Source organism: Numenius arquata, chromosome 6 (genome assembly GCF_964106895.1).
Source record: "Numenius arquata chromosome 6, bNumArq3.hap1.1, whole genome shotgun sequence".
In the NCBI taxonomy this organism is placed as follows: Eukaryota; Metazoa; Chordata; class Aves; order Charadriiformes; family Scolopacidae; genus Numenius; species Numenius arquata.
This window is the reverse complement of record NC_133581.1, coordinates 42,770,411-42,793,170: the sequence shown is the minus strand read 5'-3', so window position 1 is coordinate 42,793,170 and position 22,760 is coordinate 42,770,411. Positions and strand designations below refer to the sequence as shown.

At 39.9% G+C, this 22,760-nt stretch overlaps 1 protein-coding gene across 1 annotated transcript in view; it reads right to left on the bottom strand.

Annotated features, from left to right (window-relative positions):
* MGA (MAX dimerization protein MGA) overlaps positions 1-22,760 on the bottom strand; it is a 51,158-nt gene that overhangs the window by 10,953 nt on the left and 17,445 nt on the right. The window contains exons 9-18 of the mRNA XM_074150084.1: positions 22,033-22,256; positions 20,994-21,134; positions 20,494-20,566; positions 18,584-19,104; positions 16,809-17,106; positions 14,460-15,095; positions 13,563-13,865; positions 10,427-12,132; positions 2,381-2,505; positions 948-999 (exon numbers count right to left, since the gene is read on the bottom strand). Coding sequence (XP_074006185.1) covers positions 948-999; positions 2,381-2,505; positions 10,427-12,132; positions 13,563-13,865; positions 14,460-15,095; positions 16,809-17,106; positions 18,584-19,104; positions 20,494-20,566; positions 20,994-21,134; positions 22,033-22,256 — 4,079 coding nt within the window. The remainder of the gene's footprint in view (positions 1-947; positions 1,000-2,380; positions 2,506-10,426; positions 12,133-13,562; positions 13,866-14,459; positions 15,096-16,808; positions 17,107-18,583; positions 19,105-20,493; positions 20,567-20,993; positions 21,135-22,032; positions 22,257-22,760) is intronic.

Below are 22,760 nucleotides of genomic sequence, written 5' to 3'. Positions count from 1 at the left end.
GTTCCAAACCCCAGTGAATCAGTGGAAAGGCTCCTTACTTCTGAACCCGCTGGCCTGAGGAGGAACCTGACGACTGTCTCCTGAAACCTGGCTCTTTCATCCCCTTTGCTCTCACATGCAGAGTGAGCACAGGAACCCGCAAGTGCATCTGCTCTTGTGTTAGGCATGAGGTTCCTTTCAAGGACAGGCCTCGTGCCTAAACTTCAAGGGCAGAGAGAAGAACACGCGGAGAAGGGGAGGCAGGAAAAGCATCCTGGAACCCATCTCCATCTCGGGCAAAAGCACACACGCCAGTCTGACAAACACCAGGCTCACACCCCCCCTCAAACCCCCACCCCACCTGGTAGCTCTAGACCTGACATCAAGTACATCACAGGTAGTTATCATGGACAGGGAGTGAAACTGGCCTCAAAGTCACCCAAAAATACAGCATAAGCTTCAGAAGGATTGCAGTGAGGTTTGTTTTGAAAGGATTCTGTGTTATCTTTAACTTGCCGAAGTACATATTATTTAAACTACAGTTTTCAAAAATCCTCCGCCCAGAGCTGTGCCTGTATAATCCTACATAGACATGAATAATGTATAATCTTCAATCTGTGTATCTTCAACACATGAAAACATTTTTCACTTGTTCATTATTTCATGTGTGCTGTAAAAATTATTTATGCCAAGAACGTAAAACCTAAGCAAACATACTAATAAATAAAAGGCAGATATTCCTCCCATACATAAAGCTGAACCTGAAACCCACTGATGCCAGCAACAGTCCTTTTCCTTTAATGAGATTTGGACTGGGCCCCTTCCCCCCGCACACACATTTGGTTTCTCACATTTAATCAGTATGTATGGAAGGCAGATAAACCGCATTAAGAGTTGCGCTTGAGATGAAAGTTTATCTTTAAAATGAAGTTGTGATACCAAAAGGAAAGAGGAGAGCAAACATATACCTTCGTAGGTTTTTCTGATAATTTTTCATCCGAAGAATTACGAGCATGGTATCTGGAAGAAAGGTAAAAAGTTTTTCCCAACACTACTCATCTCATGCACTCGATCCTCATTAACTACATTCCAACAGCCTAGATTAGTTCATTTTTATCCCTTGAAATTAACTCTTCCTTGTATAACTACGTGAACACAGGTCACTGTTGAGCTTTCTCAAGAAAGTGAACTCTTATCTCCAATGCCATCATCCTGGAAAAAGCTCAGCTATTCTGAAAGCTGTAAAATTATCCCATAGTGCAAAAGACAAACTATTTCACTATATGCCAACGAGAATAAATTCAGCCCGTGACTGCTAGCTGCAGAAAGTATTGTTTTTAATTATGCTTTCGTTCTTTTTTTAAAAAGCATAGATTCAATACAGATGGCAGAACAATCCCTCCCCTCCCCGAGAACAAGCATCCAAAATCCTCACATTTATTACTATCCTAATATATAATAACAGCTTCCTCGTATCTCAGGAGCTTCAAGAAAACAAAGAACAATACACATTTGAAATAATTATTTTTTACAAAACATGACAGCTGTTTTTCTCTCTCACTGAAAGAACTTCACGATTTATAGCAAACTCACTATCTATGGATAACAGTTGAGCTGTATCTTTGAAGAAAAAAAAAAAAAAAAAAGGAACTATCTGGGAGGTATATAATATCACCAAATAGATTTTTCAAAGTTTCTACAAAAAAATTCTTCAAACAAAAAGAACTAAGGATGCAACATTCCCCATTTTCTTATTTGGTGCAACTGAGAAACAGCCATGACCATCTTTACATATCTCAACTAAGCCATGTTTCTACTTTGCGTTTTGTCATTATAAATGCAAACAATAACAAAAACAATAACAAAAACAAACAAAAAAAACCCAAAAGAGAACAACAACAACAAAAAAGCCAAGCTACCCAACCATGGCAGATATGTAAATAAGAAAATACTTTCTTTGCTGGGGCAATGGTCCCAAAGACAAAGCTTTCATTTACAGGCTCAGGGATTAAGTCAAGGACTGCTCCTACCTAAAAATAACAAGTCCACCAGGAAGAATAAACAGAGCTTGCAAAATCACATTTAAAACCAAGACGACCCTGCTCATATTCGGTTTGCAGGAAGGGAGGCGATTCACTCATAATTTTACATTACAAGATACACATCGCCATGAACAAATTAATTGGAGGGAAGGAAAAAACAAAAGGCTAAGACACCTCAAATCTACTCTTAATTCTGACAGCCCCGTCCTCACGGACACTGGGAAGCAGCAGTGCTGAGGAAGATCTGACACAAGCCTTGCTTTATCTTACCATCACATTAAACCTGTTGTTTAAGGGGTTCGTTCAACGCCAGCTCATCAATAAAATACAAAACTGTAGCGCTCTCCAAGGATGCTTACTTCTGTTTGGAAGGTCGGATATTAGCAGCTGTGGCCTTCAGACGGGCAATGTTAATCTTCTCTGAAAGCTCCTCCACGGTCTCAATGTCCACCTGCTCGTCATCCTCACTGTATTCACACGCATCCTGGAACAGTTTTTGTTTTGTTTTTTAAAATGAGTATCTACTCAGCAATAGAGCTCAGGCCAAAACAGTTTCACTTCAGTCTCAAAAGAGATTACACAGTAACATTAAGAAGCATTACAGACCCAGCATCTCCAGCTACACTGGCCAACACACAGTGCTAAGCAGGTGGTTATTTTAACTGTTACCTCATGGAATTCCTCCCACTAGCAACTCCACAAAATGCATTCTGGTAAGGGCAAAACCCATCTCTGTCATTTATGCTTTTACTATGGGTGAGATAAAAAGCTTTCACAGGGCACAGCTTTCCTGCCTCCATTTTCAAATAAGATTAAACTGCCTTTACAACCTACTACTGTAGGCTCTCGCTAACTAATGTTATTTTGGCACGAGTTGAGACAGTTATCACCTCAGTAATGGTCTCTCACACCTAAGATAGCAACAGTCAGAACATCACACAACCAGGCTTCTTTGGGTCGTACAGTAAACTGCTTACATGATGAAGAGTAGGATTCTAGCTCTTTCCAAAACACTGCCCAATAATTATTTTAAATATTTAGGATATTCTGAAGAGTACTTTTTCTCCATGCTTGCCTGACCAAGAAGACTTGCTACCATCTGTGAAGACAGCTGCAGTGCTGCAGCAGCTACAAGAGTTTAATATTAATCTTGTAGCCATTTGTAGTACCAGGTGATTAGCCCCCAACAAAACAAGCCTTAATCAAGCAAATTTTTGTATTAGATTTTTATTGAAGCTTTTTATATTATATTTGGTCTGCTTACAGATCGCAAAACTCTTTCTTCTCCTTAAGTAAGAAAAAGGAATTATACTTCTATTCTGGACTCTATTTCACCCTGTTCCCTGAACTAACCCAATCTTCTCCTCCTCCTATTCTTCTCTTCTGTCTTTCCTTCCTTCTCTTTGTCCTCCTTTTCTTTCTTTTTGAGGAGGTGCAATCTCCTTCTTCTCTGAACTGAACACTTACCTGAAATTGATGCAAACAGTTAATCACAAAAAAACACTAACTGCAGAACAGGGAAAAAAGGGCAATGTGTAATATCACATCAGTAAGTGGCCTCTAATAAATGCTCTTCATGGTACTGATTATTTAAAGTTATCTGTGACTTATGCTGCTGTTTTAAGAAACTCTGATTAGAAAAGAGAAAGTGTTGCACTTACTCAGCTGACCACAGATTAGGCTATATACAGCACTGTAACAAAAAACAAACAGAAGCAGCCTCAATTACCACACAAGCGTAACTAACCAGTGGTTAAGGATGCACATCTCCCATCATCAGTCATGAAATTTACACCTCTGAAATCTGCAGCTATGGTAGTTTAAAGGGACTCAATTTATAACCTGATAGTAAATCTTAGCTGATTATTTCCTTTTTGACAGAAAAGCAGGATCTCTAATAACCTAATGTTTGATATAGTATTTGGCTTCTTCATACTGAATAAACACAACCTTTTCTGAAGCCAAAAAAGAAGAAAAACACACCCCCAAAACCCACAGCTCTCAGGAGGGCTATCTAAAATTCAAAGAACACCATAAAAATTGCTCCCTTAGTTACTGGCACCACAGAGTGACCACTCTCATCACGGTGCCAGAGAATCATCTCCCATGGCTGTATGATTGAGGCTGCAGAAAACTGAGAACAGAATCAGTATGAAAAGTTAAGCATGTCTGCCCTGCTTTACTAAAGGCTACGCTGGGGATATAACCTTTGTAAAGTACAGCAATGTGTACTTTGTAGCAATATAGCCTTTAGTAAAGTATATAGTGAGTGTATGTGCATATATATACACAAAAAAGGGCATGTATTTAAAAGTGCGTCTATATAGAACATATCTTTTAGTGCCCTCACACACAATACTGCCTGTAGAATCTTTCAGTCTTTTAAGAAGAAAGAAACCATGCAGCATCCTCCTCTGTAAAACCAGTCTCAAATATTCCCAAGTCTTCCATCACCTTCCATTCACGTCACGAGGGGTCCTACAAAGTGTTGGCAGTACAGATTCTGTGTAGTAAGAGGTATAAACTTCTAAACTACTCACTTGCAGGGAGGCTGACACCTCTTCCTGTACTATGAAGTATCGAGATATTACTGCTGAAACAAAGAAAAGTGATGCTCAGGTTATCGGCTATAACTGCTAGATCTGAACAGAAAAGCATCCTTACTTCTACAAGTTGCTACACTCACTCCCATCTTACCTACTGTGCACGCTCCCGCGCTACCTACTATGTCTATGCTTGTAAAAAGTCATGTCTTTTGAAAAAGAGAAGAGTAGGGAGAGTGACCTTAGAAGAGAAATTACTAGCTTTATAGAACAATCTCACTCTTTCTTTCAAAGATATTTTTAACACGTGCTGACTTTAAAGACACCACTCTTCTCTGCCCAGGAAAGCAGCTCTGATCTCTGGTGAGTTCTACACTTGGAAAGGAGATAAATAAATTATACTGCTACTACTAACTTCTGGGGTTTCTTGCAGCTTTCCTTCAGAGCGGGGATGAACCTGTATTATGCCATGACAGTTCTTGTTATGAGTATAAAGAGCTGCTAGGAGGTAAAACAAATTCTGGATCTTACTTTGAAAGTATGGTACTGGCACCAGCAGAAACTTAAGGAAGTACTGGTTCTTTGGGTGCATGAAAGCCCATAAAATTCTTATTTGTTCCATCTTGCTAATACGCTCCCACAAAGCAAGATTTGTTAGCAATGGGACCAGATAGAGCAGAGAGAAAATGAACTGTCTTTTTACCAAGGAAGCTCTCCGCCATGTTGAACTCGACAGGCTCGCCAGGAGCTACATGTCACCACAGCTCCCCAAGAGAGCAGGAGAATGAAAGTCGGGAGACACCACATCCCTGGGGCTTTGGCGAGGTCTAACCAAACACTGTTTGCAGCCTAGATCCAGAACACATGTGCAGGGGCTACTGAAACTGTGACTGAGTTAAGACTACGTTGCATTTCAGCACAGGTATTTCAACAACTTTCAAACACTGCTTGTGAACGGTACACAGCTTCATTTCACGTCTCTTGAGTGGTTCTATATGCTTACAGAAAGTTAAGAAATCTTTAAGTTCTACTATATAAATTCTCTCTTGAAGAACATCACTTACTCAAACAGCCAGCATGTTTTCAGCAACTCCTCCTCACACTTGCTTTACTCATTACAGACTTTGTCAAGATGAACAGGAGCAACTTTTTGGATCTGTTTTTACCAAGTCATTTTGTTTTTAAGACAACAGATTAATCCAAGTTGCTTTTAAGTCAATTCTGTAGCTTCCCCGTTGAAAAGTAGAGACCGACCCATTTGCACAAAGTCACAGAAAGGCAGGAAAATCAAAAACACAACTGAACATTTCCAAATTTTCTAGAAGTCCTTAATTGCTATGCCAGGTTCATAGAGTGAACTAGAGGATGTACTACATGACCCAGAGTGCTGGAATTCCAAGAATTTCTCAGCCTAGAAGAACAAAAGCTTCTGGTAAGAGTGGAGGGATGGGAAAGCAAAAGAAAAGAAGCCAGAAGATATCAAAATTACACCATCTCCCCAGACACAGACCTTCTGTTGAGCTACAACAGGTGATGTGAACATGTAGCATAACTGCTTCCACAGCCCTTTTTTAATCCTCCCAAGGGCCTGATGAGAGCAGGAAAAGCATCACAAAGCCAGAAGAAAAATATACCGGCTGAACAAAAACTATTCAAACAGCGATATTATTTATATTACAGAATTACTGACTAGATACATGCCATTATGTTGAAAACATTACATGTGCGATAGGTACAGGTCAAATTTCAAATTTTGATAACTATAATAACATAGTTGTATTTCATTAACAAAGAGCAGTTCTCATTCTTGCCTGCTCTCCTGGGTCATCCCTAAAACCTCCTCGATGCTGGAAGCCTCCTAGTATTTTCTCTAGCTTTTCCATTTTATGCAGTACCATTGCTGTGATTCCACACGCAAGAGATGCATAACTGGTTTTCTTCAGTGGGCAGGACTACCTTGTCTGAGCTGCATTTGGACATCATTACACTGCAAGGAAGGGGGACATGCAGGGTAATTCAAAAGATGCTACAATCCACAGAGTCAGGGGAAAAAAAAACAACCAGGACATTAGTTTACTGTAGAAACACTATCATAGTAAAGCTTTCGAGTGCTGAGAAGTTACACTAGGCTAATCAAAGGGTTGATAATATGATCCAGCTAGAGCTGTTCTCATGCTGGAACTTTCTACATGCTATCATACTAGAAAACTGGTATTCCAAGCCCAAGATGTGGCATCTTTTTAAAAAAAAAAAAACAGGAAAAAAATTAGAAGTATGAGCTCTCCACTGCCCACTACGAACTTCATATTTTCAAGTTTAAAAATCCTGAATGTGGACATATATAAAACAAAAAACATTACTTCTTTCATTCTTATATCTAACAACAAAGGGGAAAAATGCCCCAGGGTGGTAAATCTTCCTTTCTACCTCTGATTTCCTAACATCAGGAAAAATATCACAATTATGAAAATAGCCAGAAGCCAGTCCACTGAAGTACTGCCGTAAGAACAGCTATTCCTATGGAAGTGGTGCCAACTTGTGATAGGCTGAACCCTATCCATAGCCCATCATGACTTCTTGTCAAAGTGCAAAAATTTTCAAACGCTTGTGGAAGTCCTACCTTTCTAGCATCAGTCTTTCCACAGATCCTGTAGCTACAAAACTTCTAAATGCCTTTGAGCTTAGAAGAGCAAAATACCTTAAAGGAATGGAAACACAAAAGGAGCCATCCAGCACCACAAGTGAAGTTCCAAAGTTGCTACAGAAATGCCAGTGCTTTTTCCTCTCTGCATGTCAATGCCTATTTCTAAGCTCTCTCTTCTTCTATCTGTCTGTTCCTGGCAGCCTGCACCCCTACGCCTGGTTCCTGAAGAGCAAACTGCCTCATGGCAAAGGGTCCTCAGTGACAGTGCTGAGAAAGAAAGAGGGTAGGTGGCATTACCCAAGCAAATGCCTTATTTCTGGATCTGCCTTCTATGCTACAACGTCTGCAGATTTCACACATGGTCTGTACCAAAAGCTCAGAACATGTGAGAGATGGTTAGAACTTCATTCATCCACAAAATATGGCACTTGCACTTTTTATTAAACTTCCAATGTTATAATAATTCGTAGTAGTTCCTTATCATTTTAATGTCTGCTCAAAAAAGAGTGATTGAGAAACACTTTTTAACAACATTTAAAATAAAATAACTTGCCAGACACAGAAGCTATGTTTAGACTAGTAAGTTAAAAGGGACCACGGGACTCCATCTGTAGCATTAGAATACCAGAACCACCCTGGTACGCTTTTGGCTTAAGCCAACAAGCACTTCCATGAACAATTCATTCACAGACACAGTCTGTGACTAAGCACAGGCCAAGCAGTCGTTCTCAACAGGAATTTTGTGTGCAATCACCATGCCTTGGAGATCAAGAGTTTAACATCATGTCCCAGACCATCACACTTGAATTTATTCAGACAACAGGTCCTGATAATGATTAGTTTGCTTATACAGATATTCTCAGAAGGTTTTATTCATATCACCAAACCCAAGATGATCAACCCTCCTAAGCTTCTCTCGATGTAATTCAGGGTAGGAAATGCAAAAGGGCAATGATACCATCTCAGGAACCTTCTCTCTTTTTGCTGAGTAGAGGAGTCTGCAAGAGTCTCCTAAGTCAAATACACAAAATTCACACAAGCCCAGAAGGCCGTCTGAAGAGCATCAATACGCAAACTTAAGAACAATGAAGTCATTACTGCAACGAGAATCAGTGTGGGGAAATGTATTAAAAAGAAATAGTAAGAGCTACTCCAGGTAAGCAGCAATCACCCTGACTCTCACTGGAGTTTTCTGGGGTTTTTAATGGCTATTTCCTGAGTAACTAAAATCAGTCCATATTCCAAATTAGTAGTGAAAAAAGCTGTCATTAGTACTTCCACTAAACAAAAGTATTAATGGATATGAGAGTACACTTTGCTTCAGTTTCCACTAGCTTAATGAAACAGATAAACATCCTCTAGTAGTCTGGTTATATGATCTGACTTCATCCGATGTGACAAACTTGTGCAGTGCAGCCTGTCCTGTAAGCACTCTGCTGATAGAAGAGTACATCCCAGTGACAGAGACTTTGACACTTAGATTTAAAACTAAATTCTCTATTAGGCATTGACGTGCTAACTTAACCTGCAGGCAGCAGACTAACAAACCAAGAGCTCACCCAAATCCCAGACATCTCATTCCAGAGATCTCAGTTCCTCAGCTTTACTCTCTAGAACCGAAGCTTGTTTATCCTCACGTCTGTGTGTGCTTATGGTGAAGACGTACACCCTTATACGGCTTACCAAACCCCATTAGTCAAAACCTGCACAGTAAGTTTCTTCCAAAACAAACATTTCTTATAATCCCTGATAATTATTTTTTCATTTCATCATCCTTTTGCAGGACAAAGAAAATACATCTTTAAAACATCAACCCTGGTAACAGCCTGCTCTGTGACCTAGACATCTGTAGGCTTACCAACAGATTTCCTCAGACTACCTTGTCTGGAAAGTTTAACCAGGCATCAGCCATGAAATTAAGCCTAGTTCTCAAAACTTGATCACTCTGCTGAAGTTATTGCAGGATACAGGAGTTCAACTGTCACCGTCTGACAAGACAGCAACAGCTCATTTCTCAGCCTGGAAAAACTTCTAAAAATTACATCTGCTTTCGGTTTCCTCACCTTCATGCAAGCTGAGATGCTATCACCTTGCCCAAGAACAGCGACCTGGCATACGAACTGATTAGTCAATGTTTCTGGAAGCTAAACACATTCTCTAAAATTCTAAAAGCTAAAATTTTAAAAATCTAAAGTTATTCTGGATACAGTCCAGAAAATGAAGTCTAATTTGGTTTTTAAGTGTGAGGGGGCTACATTTACACAGAAACGCTAAAAGAACTATATACTTTCTAATTCCTGAAGACACTAACATTATCTCTCCTATTGTTAATTTTGTTTCTTCTTCAGTTCTTCTCCCAGTTTAACCTTTCTTTTTCCACTTTTATCTCACCCCAAGAAACGGCTACCTTATTTCTTATGTCCATTTGAGTGACTCACAAAACCACAACTTCATAAATTTTAAGTAACAATGCACTGTTTCTTAAGTCATACATGATATATAAAAAGTACATGAAGAAGTTACACGTGGGATCATTTTCTTTTAATTTTGGGCAAAATTTGATGGAAATTCTACGAGCATTAAAATCTAAATATATTTTAGCTATACTAACCACAAAGTTTTACCCTTATTCCATGACTTCCGGAGCAATTAGGTTTTTTATCAAATATGGGATGACAGCTTTCACACACTACTTAGATGTATTACTACATTTCAAGAGGAATTTAAGGAGAGATTGAAACATTCCTTCCAGAAATAAATCTTAACTAAGGGCTACAAAAATTAAGTAAAAGGAAACAGCTTAAAATAACAGAAATACTAGATTGGCTACTATATTTTAGGATCATAGGTCATATTATAAGGAACCAATTGCTTGAGTTCCAACAAGGAAGAATTTTGCTTGAGAACCAATACTGGAGGAAGACAGCATGCAATGGTTCTACTCCAGCTCACTCAATGCAAGTCCTGTTATCTGGAAAATGGACAATTTCTAAAAGGCCACTACAATGCTACCTATAAAAAGGCATGCAACTAAGAAGAAATGAAAGACGTTTCCACTTGGAACCCCAATGTAGACTTTCTAAAAGAAGCTGAAGTCCAGAACACAAATATCACACTGTGTCTCCCAAATCCATGGGTTGTTTCATGTTAGTTGGTCAATTTTAAAAAACTTAAAAAATAAATTTAAAAAATCCCCTCATAAATAGCTAAATGCTTACCACTTTTTCAACATCTACTTCCTCTTCACTTGGGAAGTCGGAAGCACCATCCAGCATCTCATCGGCAGAATCATCAGTTTTTTCATCGTCTTCATCTTCATCATCATCTTCCTCTTCTTCCTCTTCCATGTCATCAGCAGTTATATCAATAGTGGGCACGTAGTCTTTTTTGTGATGCCTGGCTTCCTGTGCCTTCTGTTCTGGTGTCAGGAAGTCACTTTTCTCAGATGCATCAGCTTTGCTATCCGCATCACTTTTGTTTTCTAAAGCGGGTACAATGCTAGATATTTTGCTCCAAGAACTGTTGACATGCGTTACAATATCATGACCTGTTTTCATTTCTTCCTGAGAATCAAAAGTATCCTGTTCTTTGCTGTTACTGCTGTCCTGCCTGGCTATGTTTGCTTTGCCTTCCTCAGTACTGACTATATGCTCTTCTCCTGAAGCATTATCCTGCTCTTTTGCAGAACCGATTTCAGATTTACTTCCTTTTTTCTCTCTTACGCCTTCTGCTTCTGTAGAGCCCTTGCACTCATTCCTTTCCATATCTGGCTGCACGGCATCACCCTGGCATTCTTGTTTGTTCTGAGACAGTTCAGTCTCTCTCTGTTCCTTCGTGTTCTCCAGCTGCACATCTTGCTCTTGTTGACTCTGTGACTGCCCAGAACTTGCCTTACTGTTCTCCTTCCCCTGTGTCTGTGCCTCTCCTTCCTGCTCTTTTACTGCTTTCTCTTCCTCTTCTGCAGGTATCTGTCCCTTCCCATGATTCTTCAACTCTGCAGTCTCCTGATTCTCAAGACTCTGTGGATGTGCATTATCCAGAGGAGCAACTACAGACTGGGCTGATGACCCACAAACAGTTTCAGAATTAGCTGAAACAGCCTCCACTGCAGTTCCAGAACTGACAGAATCCTCTTTCTCCTCAGAAGCCCCTCTTTCCTCCTCATCGTTTGGCTTCTCACTGATGTACGAATGGTCAGATGATATGACATCTGCAGAAACATCATGCTGAGAAGAAGAGCTATCATCACAAGAACTCTCTAGCACCTGTGAGTCCTTCTCCACCATCTGTAATGTAGTGGAATTTCCATCAGGTGTGATTGTGCCAGATGCTGACTCTTCAACATTACTCAACTGGTTAACTGACAACTCATTTTCTTCTTGTTTCCTATCTGACAGTGTGACCTCGGACTCCGTAACTTCAATGTCATCTGAGTGTGAAGCCTTCCCATTCTCCTTCTGCTGAGCAGCATCCGAGTCCTCTTTTTTGCATATTTTCCTGTAATCCTTCTTCATCTGAAGAGATGCAAAATGGTGAAGAATGGAGTTTGGCACGGTCTTCTGTCCTGGGAGCTGAAGTAAAGCAAAACTACCAGACTGTAAAGGTATGAGATTAGCAGTGGTAGCTGGCAAACCACCTGAGCTGCAGGTTATTTTAGACTCGGAGGCTGTTTGATTTGTCCCGCTGCTGGCAGCAGGAGGAGAGATCCTCAGAGTCAGAGTGCCCGCCTGTGACACAAAACTTGTTACTGAAGGAAGAAGAGAAGATGCTTGAGTGACTAGGTTAGATGTAGGGGATAACTTGGGTACTGCCGTCTGTACAGCTGAATTTGTGGCAGGAGAAGTGGAAGACACAGAGGACGTGGGAGACACGGGTGACTCAGCAGGCTTGGAAGGTGCAGGCAACCGGATTCCTACAACAGATCCTGTGAGGAAAATAAAACATCAACTAACACTTCCTCAAAGTAGGTTTTTTTAACTTTTAGTTTTACTATTTGATGCTGTACCAGAAGTAGCCAGCATTCTCGAGCATGACACCGTAATCAGGTACTTGACCACAAGTTCTCAGTGAAAGAGCTGCTACTGCATAAAGACGTATAACCTGTTGAATTTTTATATGGAACGCTCCAATAAAATACATGAGGTAGCTACTCTAAAACTAACAGATTTAATGCAAGTTCCAGCACTAATCAAAAAAGGCATTGCCTTTAGTTAAAGTCCTCTGCATTTTATTTTCCCATTTATTGGAAAACAGGAAAGCAGAGATTTTTTCCAAAAAGAAAGTAAGGAGAGAATATTTAATTTAAAAATCCCCCCCCCCCCCCCCCCAATCAGAAAAAGACTTCTACAAAGAAAAAAATTATGACAAGATTAAATGATTATATGACTATACCATAATCTTTTTCAACTTAATTAACTCCTCTGTGGCGTTTCAGAACTCTGTGAAACAAGGAGGAAAACCACAACCACTGGCAAGTAGTTTTTCTTGTAGAGCTAAAGTCCCAAACCAGAAAAGAATTCAATGAACTTTTTGACGGACTCTTTCCTACACTTCAGGCTATCTCCTCCCCACAGTTTTGTCATCTACTGTGCTTGCTCTCGTCTCTCTTTTCAACACCACTCTGCCCCCCTCTCCTCAAGATGCTTCTTTATAAAGGGAGAACAGAAGAAAAATCATACTGGAAAATAAACATGCATTGAAAGTGTATTTTGTTTACAAATATGTAGAACAGTATGCTCAACAAGCACCTTATTTTCTGTCAGATATCTGCAATATCTAACTCTTCCAACCCTGTACTCAACTATGCACTAGAGAAACAGCTGAAAATAATATTTTTTTCTTTTCACACTCTAAAGAAAAAAAAAAGCCAGCAATTTTGTACTGTAACATAACATTTGATACGAGTATCTACTGTAAAAGCATTAACAAACCTGCAAACCAAACAAAAACAGAGCAGCACATCCAATGAGATGCAGGTAATGGCTCATTCTTTATAAGAGAATCTCCAACGAATTATTTTGAATCACCAGATCAACACAATTTCTTTTACGTTATGACAGTAAAATGGACATGGCTCCATTGCCATACACACAGAGATCCTTTTACTTGCTGCACAGAAGTCTCAAATTTGGGTGACTTAGCTATTAACTGCACTTTCTGTATTTTAGACACATGGTAACTAAGTTGCATTACATCTGAACAATTACACTGTGTTCTCCAACTACTCACGAAGGACCAAATTAGACTATTCAATTACTTGCAGCAGGGGAAAGGAGAATTACAGAGACATTTATTCTATTGTTCATTTCTGGGTAACCCATCGGTCAGTCAAGAAAGAAACACTGGACTCTGTACCTGGATTGCGGAACATCACTGGCTGCACACTGGGCTGGGCACCTGCAGCTCGAAACTGATGCAGAGGGACAAGCTGAATGATCTGCCCATTGGGATGTCTGAACAGGTTCACACCACCAGGGCTCCTGAGAGGCTGAAGGACCATCCTCTGCCTCTGCGCAAGCTGTGTGTTGTTGTTTAGTGGTCGCAAAGCAGGAGATGTTTGATGCACTGGAATCAGCAACAATCGAGGTCCTACACGTTTCTCTGTTCCAGGAGACATCTTCTGGGGAGTCGTACTTGTAGCTTGTGGAGCAGCATCTTCTGAAACATTTTAAAAGTCAAATAAAAATCAGTTTGAGAGCGGCTTACAACTCAGGCATTATTCTTAACGAAAATAAGTACAAATATTTTGGAAAAACTGGATCTCTTTAAATTTGTTAGAAAGCATTTTTTTTTCTTTTTATTCACAGAACACACTTAGAACCAACCAGGCCAGAACAGTCTTTTTCATACAGTTCCATCGAGGTTTCTTAACCATGACTCAGAAGACTTCCATGTTAACAACAAGAGAGTAATTTCATACCTACTTCTTGGACTCTATGCCAACTGTGAAATTCTAGCAGTTCTAATTGTGCTAAACATTTCTACAGGCCAAGAAGTGATGTGAGACTTCCAGCTCAATCCATAGCACTCACTGACCAGGCAGCTACATTTTTTTCTTCCTCTACCAGCTCAGGCTGGAATAAAGCAATTTAAGAGATTATATCTCTTACCCTATTTTGGAAAGAAGGGTGAGAGAAGTGAATCTATATTAAATTGGGTTCTGCAGTTGCAGACTGTATTCCAGCTATGAAGGAGGCAGAATGAAAAAAAAAGAAGCATTTGCAATAATCTCCCAAAGGGCCTAAGCCTTACCTCTTTTTGGAGTCACTGAAGGACTTGAATTAACCCCTGATACCATAATCGGAACAGAGGCAGCAGAGGAAGTTGGTGTGGTCACCACAGATGTAGCTGTTGCAGTTGTTGTTAGCACAACTGTAGAAGTGGATGTTGTGACAACAGGACAAGTAACAGTTGGTGGTGTTATTACAGTTTTAGCGAATGACGTGGTTGCTACTGGTGCAACAATCCCTGTTGCTTTTGTTACATTCACAGTGGCAGTAGGAGTGGTGGATGAGGGAGTAGTACAGGTGTTGATTCCAGGTGTTGCAGGAGCAGCTGTGACTGTAATTGCAGGAGGAGAGCAGACAGGTTCACTAGCTCTTGTATGGCTAGGAGTGGTCACAGTAGATGCTGCCACACTGGTACTTTCCACAGTAACTGGAGAAGTCGTGGTAGCTGTAGTGACCCCAGGAGAGACTGTGCATTGAGGTGGAGATGGCCTTGAGGGAACCACAGGAGCAACAACCATTATCGGCATAGGCTTGAGACTGAACTTCTGTGGCCCTGACACAGGCTGGCGTGTGCTTGCTCCAGGAATCTTCTGCTGTAGAGCTCCAGCTTTATTCATCACAAACTGTGTGAACACACCACCAGGTGAGGGTCGGGCAGCTGCAAATAAAAACTTGCAGGTCAAAATTTTAATAGATTTCCTCTTTGCCTTTCATGATGTGCTACAATTGTAATTTCAGCATGAATTTGAGCCTCCATTTTCTTTGAACCTTGTAATTAAACTGAAACCTTTACGGCAGTCCTGAACATGCCTTACATATTAAAAATGTCTGCTTTATTCCACTTCTACGGCTTTTTGGTTGCATTTCTTGCCACACAAAAGAATCGGGTCTTGAGGGGTTGTTCTTTATCATGAAACTGTGAACTGACAATTCTAATTACAGTACAGGAAAACAAACACCTAAATGAAATACTGGGCTCAAACTATTTTCTAAACCTCAAATTCTTCCTATAGCAACTTGTGTGATCTTCCTCTCTTCACCACTTCTTGGTTTTCATCCCCCTTCTACTGTACCCACATCTTACACAGCCATGGGGGAATGAGGGAGAGTTCACCATGTCCCCTTCTCATTGCAGTGACGTTTGTGCAACTGAGGACTGGATGGGACAAATTTAACCAATGGGAAGTAATGAATATTGGGAAGATCCTTTCCCTCATCCCTTGCTCTCCAAGGGATCAGAATACTAAACATCTACATCACTCCAGATGACTACAGATAAGAACAGCAGCAGCATAGAGATTATGAAGCAAGTCCAATGTAAATATTGTAGTTATTTATGCTTATAGCATTTTTTACCTAGAATATGACAGAACACTTAAATCATATATGCAACAATCACTTCATCCATCAATGAAATGCAGCCAGCTCTTTAATATTGCATAAACACACAAAACAACAAGTTTTATTACAGGACATGAAAAACAACATACCCATTTACATGGCAATGAAAATTTAGGCAGAAAGAAACAAAATAATCGGTCAGAAATTAAAGTTTTGCCAGGACACAGGTAACATCCTTTTCTCTTGCAAAGCTTCTTCAGATCGCTAAATAACATGTGGGAATATGTGGATGGGCACTAGGTATTTTAATTTTATCTTATTTTCTTAAACTCATGCAAAATATAGTTAAAGGCAACTTCCTCTCTTGCCACGCTGGAGTAACCATTTCAGTACCAACTCAGACCAAGCACCACATGCTTCTTCCAATACTCTCTCTTTTTCACTCAAAGTGCTGACTGAGTCCAGCCCTGTTTAGCTTGTGAAGTCCAATGAGATTAGAGGCCGGTGTGGTTATTGGCTGCACACCTGTTGGTTCGCTAATCCACATCTGGACCATCTTGTCTTTCACTGCTGCTTCGCGCATCTTGGTGGTCACAGGAATTCCAATTATAAGTGCAACATCATCAGAAAAACTAACCGCGAAGAACCACAGATTTGAGTGATCCTTTACTCATTTTAAGTTAGATCCGTGCTTGATGAAAAGCAATTAAAAAAATCATAGTAAGGAAACTCTCGGAACAAAAATCCAAGCTTAACATTCAGCATGTCTCCATCCACTCTTCCTTGTCTCTTGAAAATATGATATGCTCTAGTAGCATTAATAAAATAATAGTCAACATCTGTAACCTTATTCTGAAGTCAAAATAAAACTTTCTGCTTTAAAGAGGTTACTTATTGCAGCGGCAGTTTAGGTAGGCAATGCAGCCAAAGGCAGCATGCACTGTTGCACAGGAATCAACACCAATGCTGTACACTCACTTTTTACTTCAGCTTCACGCAATTTAAAACACAGTAATAAGTTCCAACCTACCTATCTGTCTCTGTGCTGGGACATGGGTTTTCAGAGTCGTCACAGTGGGGGTTGAAGTAGTGCTGGTGGAAGATGTAGTTTTGGGAGTTGATGTTGTGGGCACCTGGACTGATGGTGTCCCAGAAGCAGCTGCTTTAGCATTGGACGCTACCTTGGAGATGACAGTACTGAGGGCTGAGACACCGAGTACTGTGGGTCGCAGCCTGCCTGTGATATAAGCTGCTAGCCGATTGGCAGGATGTAATGCCCCCATCTGTCCCAAAAGCAGTTTGGCCTGAGGAAACCTTTTATCATTAACCTGAAAAAAGTGGAAAAGGGAAATTTTGTGAAAAGAATGCTAATTCACCACCTCTGGAGAGGCGTTTCATTCCATGGGACTTCAAAGTGCCCTTTTCAAAAAAACCATTGCAATTCAGAATGGGAATTCCTAATTTCCTTACTGCCCAGGAAAACTTCAAACAACTCTGTTATATCTTCATAATACAGATTTTTAGATACTACTCAAGACTCTTACATAGAATCACAGGGTCCAAAGGAGCATGTGGAATCACCAAAATTAGACAGAGTGAAGCTAGCACTTGATTTTTCTTGTCCCTTACTTATGCTACAGTCCTGAATAAAAATGGGTTCCCAAATCCAAGGACAATTTTGGACAAAATTCTCAAACCTAATTAACACCTAGCATCACAGAAGAAAGAATACTCATGTCATATACATTGGGACAAAACTCTAAAGATCTTGTAAAAGCTTTGTCAGCTTTTTTCTTATCCGTACTGTCATTTGACTCTGTAATTAAGGTATGATGAATTGACTAACTTCAAATTCAGAGTTGTAGTGGTAACTGACTGCATGGGAGAGAAGAAAGAGAACACCTTTCTGAACGTCAGACTTTATGCCTACTGGCCAACAGGAAGTTTTGGTAGTGTTGCATTTTATTTTCAGGTTGTAGTACCTTCTAAAAGCCAAAATACATTCAACAAACTACTAAATAAGGTCTTCATTCTTTTTATTGATCAACTGTTATTAAAAAGAAGAAATCTCCCCCTACATTTTTTCTCTCCGCTAGCTTCTCTTTGTGAGGGTGCCATATCTGCAAAGCATCATGAAAATAAATTTTACTCTTATTTTCAAATTCATATGCCTTCTCTGAAAGCAGCGTTACTATAACCACTTTGATTGAAAAAGACCTTCATCCTACCCCTACAGTTCCTACCACCAATCCATAATACCAAGTTGGCAGCATGAATCTGCAGGGAAAGGACTCGCTTTGAACTTAGGTTTATGAAGTCTCTTGATGGACAACATATATTCTACTCACAGGCTATTAGTGAAGATTAACAGTAAGCTGGAGCAAAAAGCAATTTAATGTTCACAATTCCATTTTAAAGTTTTGTCCCAGCGTACACTTCCTCAGAAAAATATTCTTTTTGTGGCCTCTAACAGCTATTCATTTAGAAGTATTCTCTCTCAAATGTATCTGCAGGGATTTTTCCAAAGGACCAAAAAGATCTTGAAGGAGATTCTGTGCTTGGGCCACCAAGTCCCAAATGGCCAAAAGGACAAGCTAAACCATCAGATTTCAGACTTCCAATCAGATTTCCTGTTATTGAGTCAATCCTGAATGGGACAAGCTTATGCCACCAGATACTAAGAATCCTTGTCTGGACAAGCAAAAGACTAGGTAGACAAATTAAAGAGTGTTCTCTCCTTCAAGGAGTTCTGGGACACTGGATGAAACTGAATCTAATCTTCACAGTAAAGGCAGAGGGACCCACCTGAATCAAGCCTGAGGGTCTCATATTAGCTTTGCGTTTGTAGACGACCAGCTTTCCTGCAGGAGAAATCCCTGCATAAAAAGGCAAGCCTTTGCCCCCATGCAACTTCTCCTGCAGTTTGTCCAATGTGTCTGCCCGCAAGTACTTTAGATTTTCTGGGGTTTTGTGTGATGGCACTCCGCTATCAGGAGTCTCCAAGACAGGTATCTCAGGCTTCTCGTCCTTGTCCTGGTAGGACGGCACTGAAATTTTCACTCTGGAGGAGTAGACAGGAGGGTGGTTCTCATCCTGGGCCTTGTGTTCCGAAGCCAATTCAATAATGAAGCTACCGACTTTGAGGCAGTGTGGCGCGTTACTGTTGATATGCTGTGATAAGATGGTCAAAATCTTATTGTGATCTTCCTCCCAGTTGCAGTCAGAGATAATCTCGATAAGTTTGGTTGGTCCACCTGGAGTGGTGTGATGAACATAGGAGGTGGAGGAGGAGTCCCCCTCACTACGGGAAGACCACCAGCTTTTCTCTGAGAAAGAATTGAAATAGGTTTCTGCAATACTATGGCATTTTAATCACCTGGATATTAAAACAGTTTTACTCTGCCCACACCTCCACCCTTGTCTCAGCTGCAGGGCAACAATAAGTAGAAGAACTGTTCAAAGCATCACTTCCCTTTGCAGAGCTTCATAAGCAAAAACTCACTGCAAAACTAAAGTGACTTTCTCACAGTTCATTCCCTGCAGCCACACCATCTCGGGTTGTATCCCATTGCATCACAAGCTAAACAAAGCTGGGTTGTTTCAGTACACAGATGAGAGATCTCCAAGCAACACCAACATGCAGTAGAAAGCATCGCTGGTTATTCAAGAGATGGCACTTTTCTCTTGGAGCCAGAAAAGGACCAGTGTCCTCTAACAGTATGCCACTAGCAGAACTGTCTTTTGCAGAAGATGTATAAACAGAAGCATGACCTTTTGTTGTCATTAGAGATCCAATGTCACTTTTTGCAAAACCGTAAGGATGTTGAGCCCTGTGTCCTGGCCATTTTAATTTCACCTACCAATTCATCAGCATTTTCAACTACTTGTATTTTTCCATTCCCATCCTTAAATGTAAAGTGCGCTGCTGTATGTATTAAACCATGACAAAATTCAGCTCAAAAAGACAGCTATATTTCATTAGTGGATGACACAATGCCTTTAGTATTTGTCTCATTTTAAAGTTCGTAACATTATTTGGGCTGCTTCAGGCTGAATGAGAACACAGATGTCTAGCCTACTTCTTTATGAACTAGAAACTCAAACCCAGTATATATTATGTAGCAAAACTTCAATTCAACCTTTCAACTTGAACTAAAAGAATTCAACATCAAACAACTCCAAAGAAAGTATTGGCACTTCCTTGTCCCATACAGTTCTAAGTGGAGAACATGAGGATCCCACCCTCACAGGATCTCATCCTCCCACTTGGACATTTACTAATTCTTCAGTTACTACAAAGTTATAGTAAGGAAAAAAGGAGGAAAAAAAAACCCAGACAAACCATGAAGAGTGATCTCCATTCCTTCCCAAGTATCTAAATTATTGCTCTTGAAGACAAGTCTGCTGTACAGTATAATCTTTTCTTGCTAAACAAGCTACTGTAATACTGGTCATTTCAACCTTAGAGCAACAGCAAGTAATGGATATTTAGCCTGCTGTATCTCCCATGTGACACACACATAAACGCTTAAGAAAACAGGAAAGTGTAAGCACATGATAAGATTTTTATTGACAACTATAATAACTTCCCCAGCAAATGGACTTTTGTTTCATCATTAGCTGCAACTTTTTTAAAAAATAAAAGCAACGCAAAAACCCCCACAAAAAGGTGGAACTACCAAGAGACCGAACTATACTAAAGACTTGGCTCTTACCTCCTGATTTATCACTGTCTTTGTCTATCTCACAGGTTGCTTTCTCAGCAGACTGAAGCTCTGGTTCACGCTCCTGCAGGAGGAAAGAAATGCAGGAAAAAAATTCATTCCTGTGTACCTCTCCTCCACACTAAAAACCACATCACAAAATAAATTAGTTCATCATACTGTCACTCTGAATCATAACACATATGCTAACTTTGACAACAGTTTTCACGTTAGAACAGCTCTTTTAACAATGAACATTTAAGCCTTACATGACAATGCACTTGGCAGCCAGGAATTTCCACAGACAAGACAATCTCTATCTATCATAGTAAAAAGGTAAATCTACCAGTACTACCAAGTGATTTAGGCTCCGGGCTCCACAGCCCTATCACCATCAAATATAACTCAAGCCCTCATGTCACATAGGAGTTTCTGGTGAAAAGATTACTTCAACATTTTCAAAATTTCTGCCTATGCTATGATACCTGATAGTTAACAGTGTGACTTCTTACCTTTACACTAGAACTTTGCGAATCACTTTTGTCTTTCTGTTGCTTTTTCTCCTCTCTCCTGTGTTCATATGCTCGGACCCTTGCACAAGTCATCATACTTTCAAAGTACAAGTAGACAGGATCCTTGTCCTCCTCTCGAATCTACCAAAAAAAAGAAGGAAAAAAAAGAAAAAAGAAAACCTCTCCATTTTAGATGCACACTAGGTTCATGAAAGAGTTTTGCTTTCTAACAATACTTCAACACTAATGCTTCAACAGTAAACGTCAAAAGAAAGGCCTAGCATTTAAAGCTGAATCTGCCCTCTTAGTATCACATAGCTCAGTCTACAGCTTGCTTCCAAATTACATATTCAGAGTGGGGCAGAAACAGGTCATTACCATCCCCAAAAACTCAAACCCACTCAGATAATCTTCCAAATGCCATGCATTGTTTAGCATTCTCTGGTATATATTAAATACCATCTCTGGTATGTTTGTTCTTCAGACATAACTAGACTCAACTCTACTGCTGTTGTTAGATGCTAAGGTGCGGGAAGAGGCTAATGCAGATTCTTCCAACATTAGCAGTGAAACCTCAAAACAAGAACAAAAAAAGAGACTCCAGAACTACACTGAACACTGTATGTCTGTATCCCTTTTTTTTTTTTTTTTGCAAGTAGTTCATTAATCAGAGAGGCTTCATTATACAGCTAACAACTTATACAAACATTACAGAACTGGCAAATCATTTTACCAGAAATAGCATATATTACTGCATTTTTAAAATGAAGCTATTAGTGAATCATAATCACCTTTCACCACCTGCATATTGCTACAGTAAATTCTCAACAGAAGATGGACACAGTTCAAGATTTATACACACTCAACTGCTCCTAACTTGCCAACATATTTATGGGTTGTCATCTCAGGCTTTCATCTCAAATTTCATCTAAAATGGCCTAGCACAGAATCTTTTGGCAGTGTTTGTTTCATTTTCAATATAAAGAAAAACAAATTTTCAAAACGAAGCAAAACAAGTGTATCTCTTTTTCTTTCTTACCACTGGATTGGGTTTAGGAGTATACACTCTGCCTGGTTTCGTTCCACTGGAAGATCTATGCTTACTAGAAAGCGAGACTTCAGGGTTGGGCAGTACCGCAGATTTAACTGGTTCAATAACAGACGGTGTTGGGATATAAATTGGCTCTGGATCTATTTCACCTTCTACTTTCACCCACAATGGGCAATTCCTAATAGGCTGTTCTGGCTCCGAGTCACAGATCGCTGAAAAAAGAGGAAAAAACCACCACAAGTTACTTATAAATGAAACACCACCTAACACAGCAGTAACAGAAATTTTTGTTTGAGCCTGAGGTCTAGCCACGCAGCAATCACTAGTCCATACTGTCAGAAAACACTACTGGTTCTTTTTCTTGTCTCAAATTCTAGCCAAAACTGACTGGGACTTGTCCACAAGAAACAGGAAATTAAAATAAAAATGATTCTACACTAATTATTGTTTCTCAGTTGTACTGAAATAGCATATACAGAAAAACAGTGAAGAATTAGTGATCTACATTATAGTGTGATCTACATTACAAATAATGATGCTGTACACGTAAAAATTATAAACATCCCCCAAAGCCTTTGTAACACACCTGTATGGAAAAATTCACTTATTCCAGTGGAATGCCAGATAACACCATGTTTGTTTTTAGCTATTGCTAAAAGTACTACTAGCAAGAAAGTGAAAGTATAAATTCATGGTCAATTTCTACAAATTTGGCT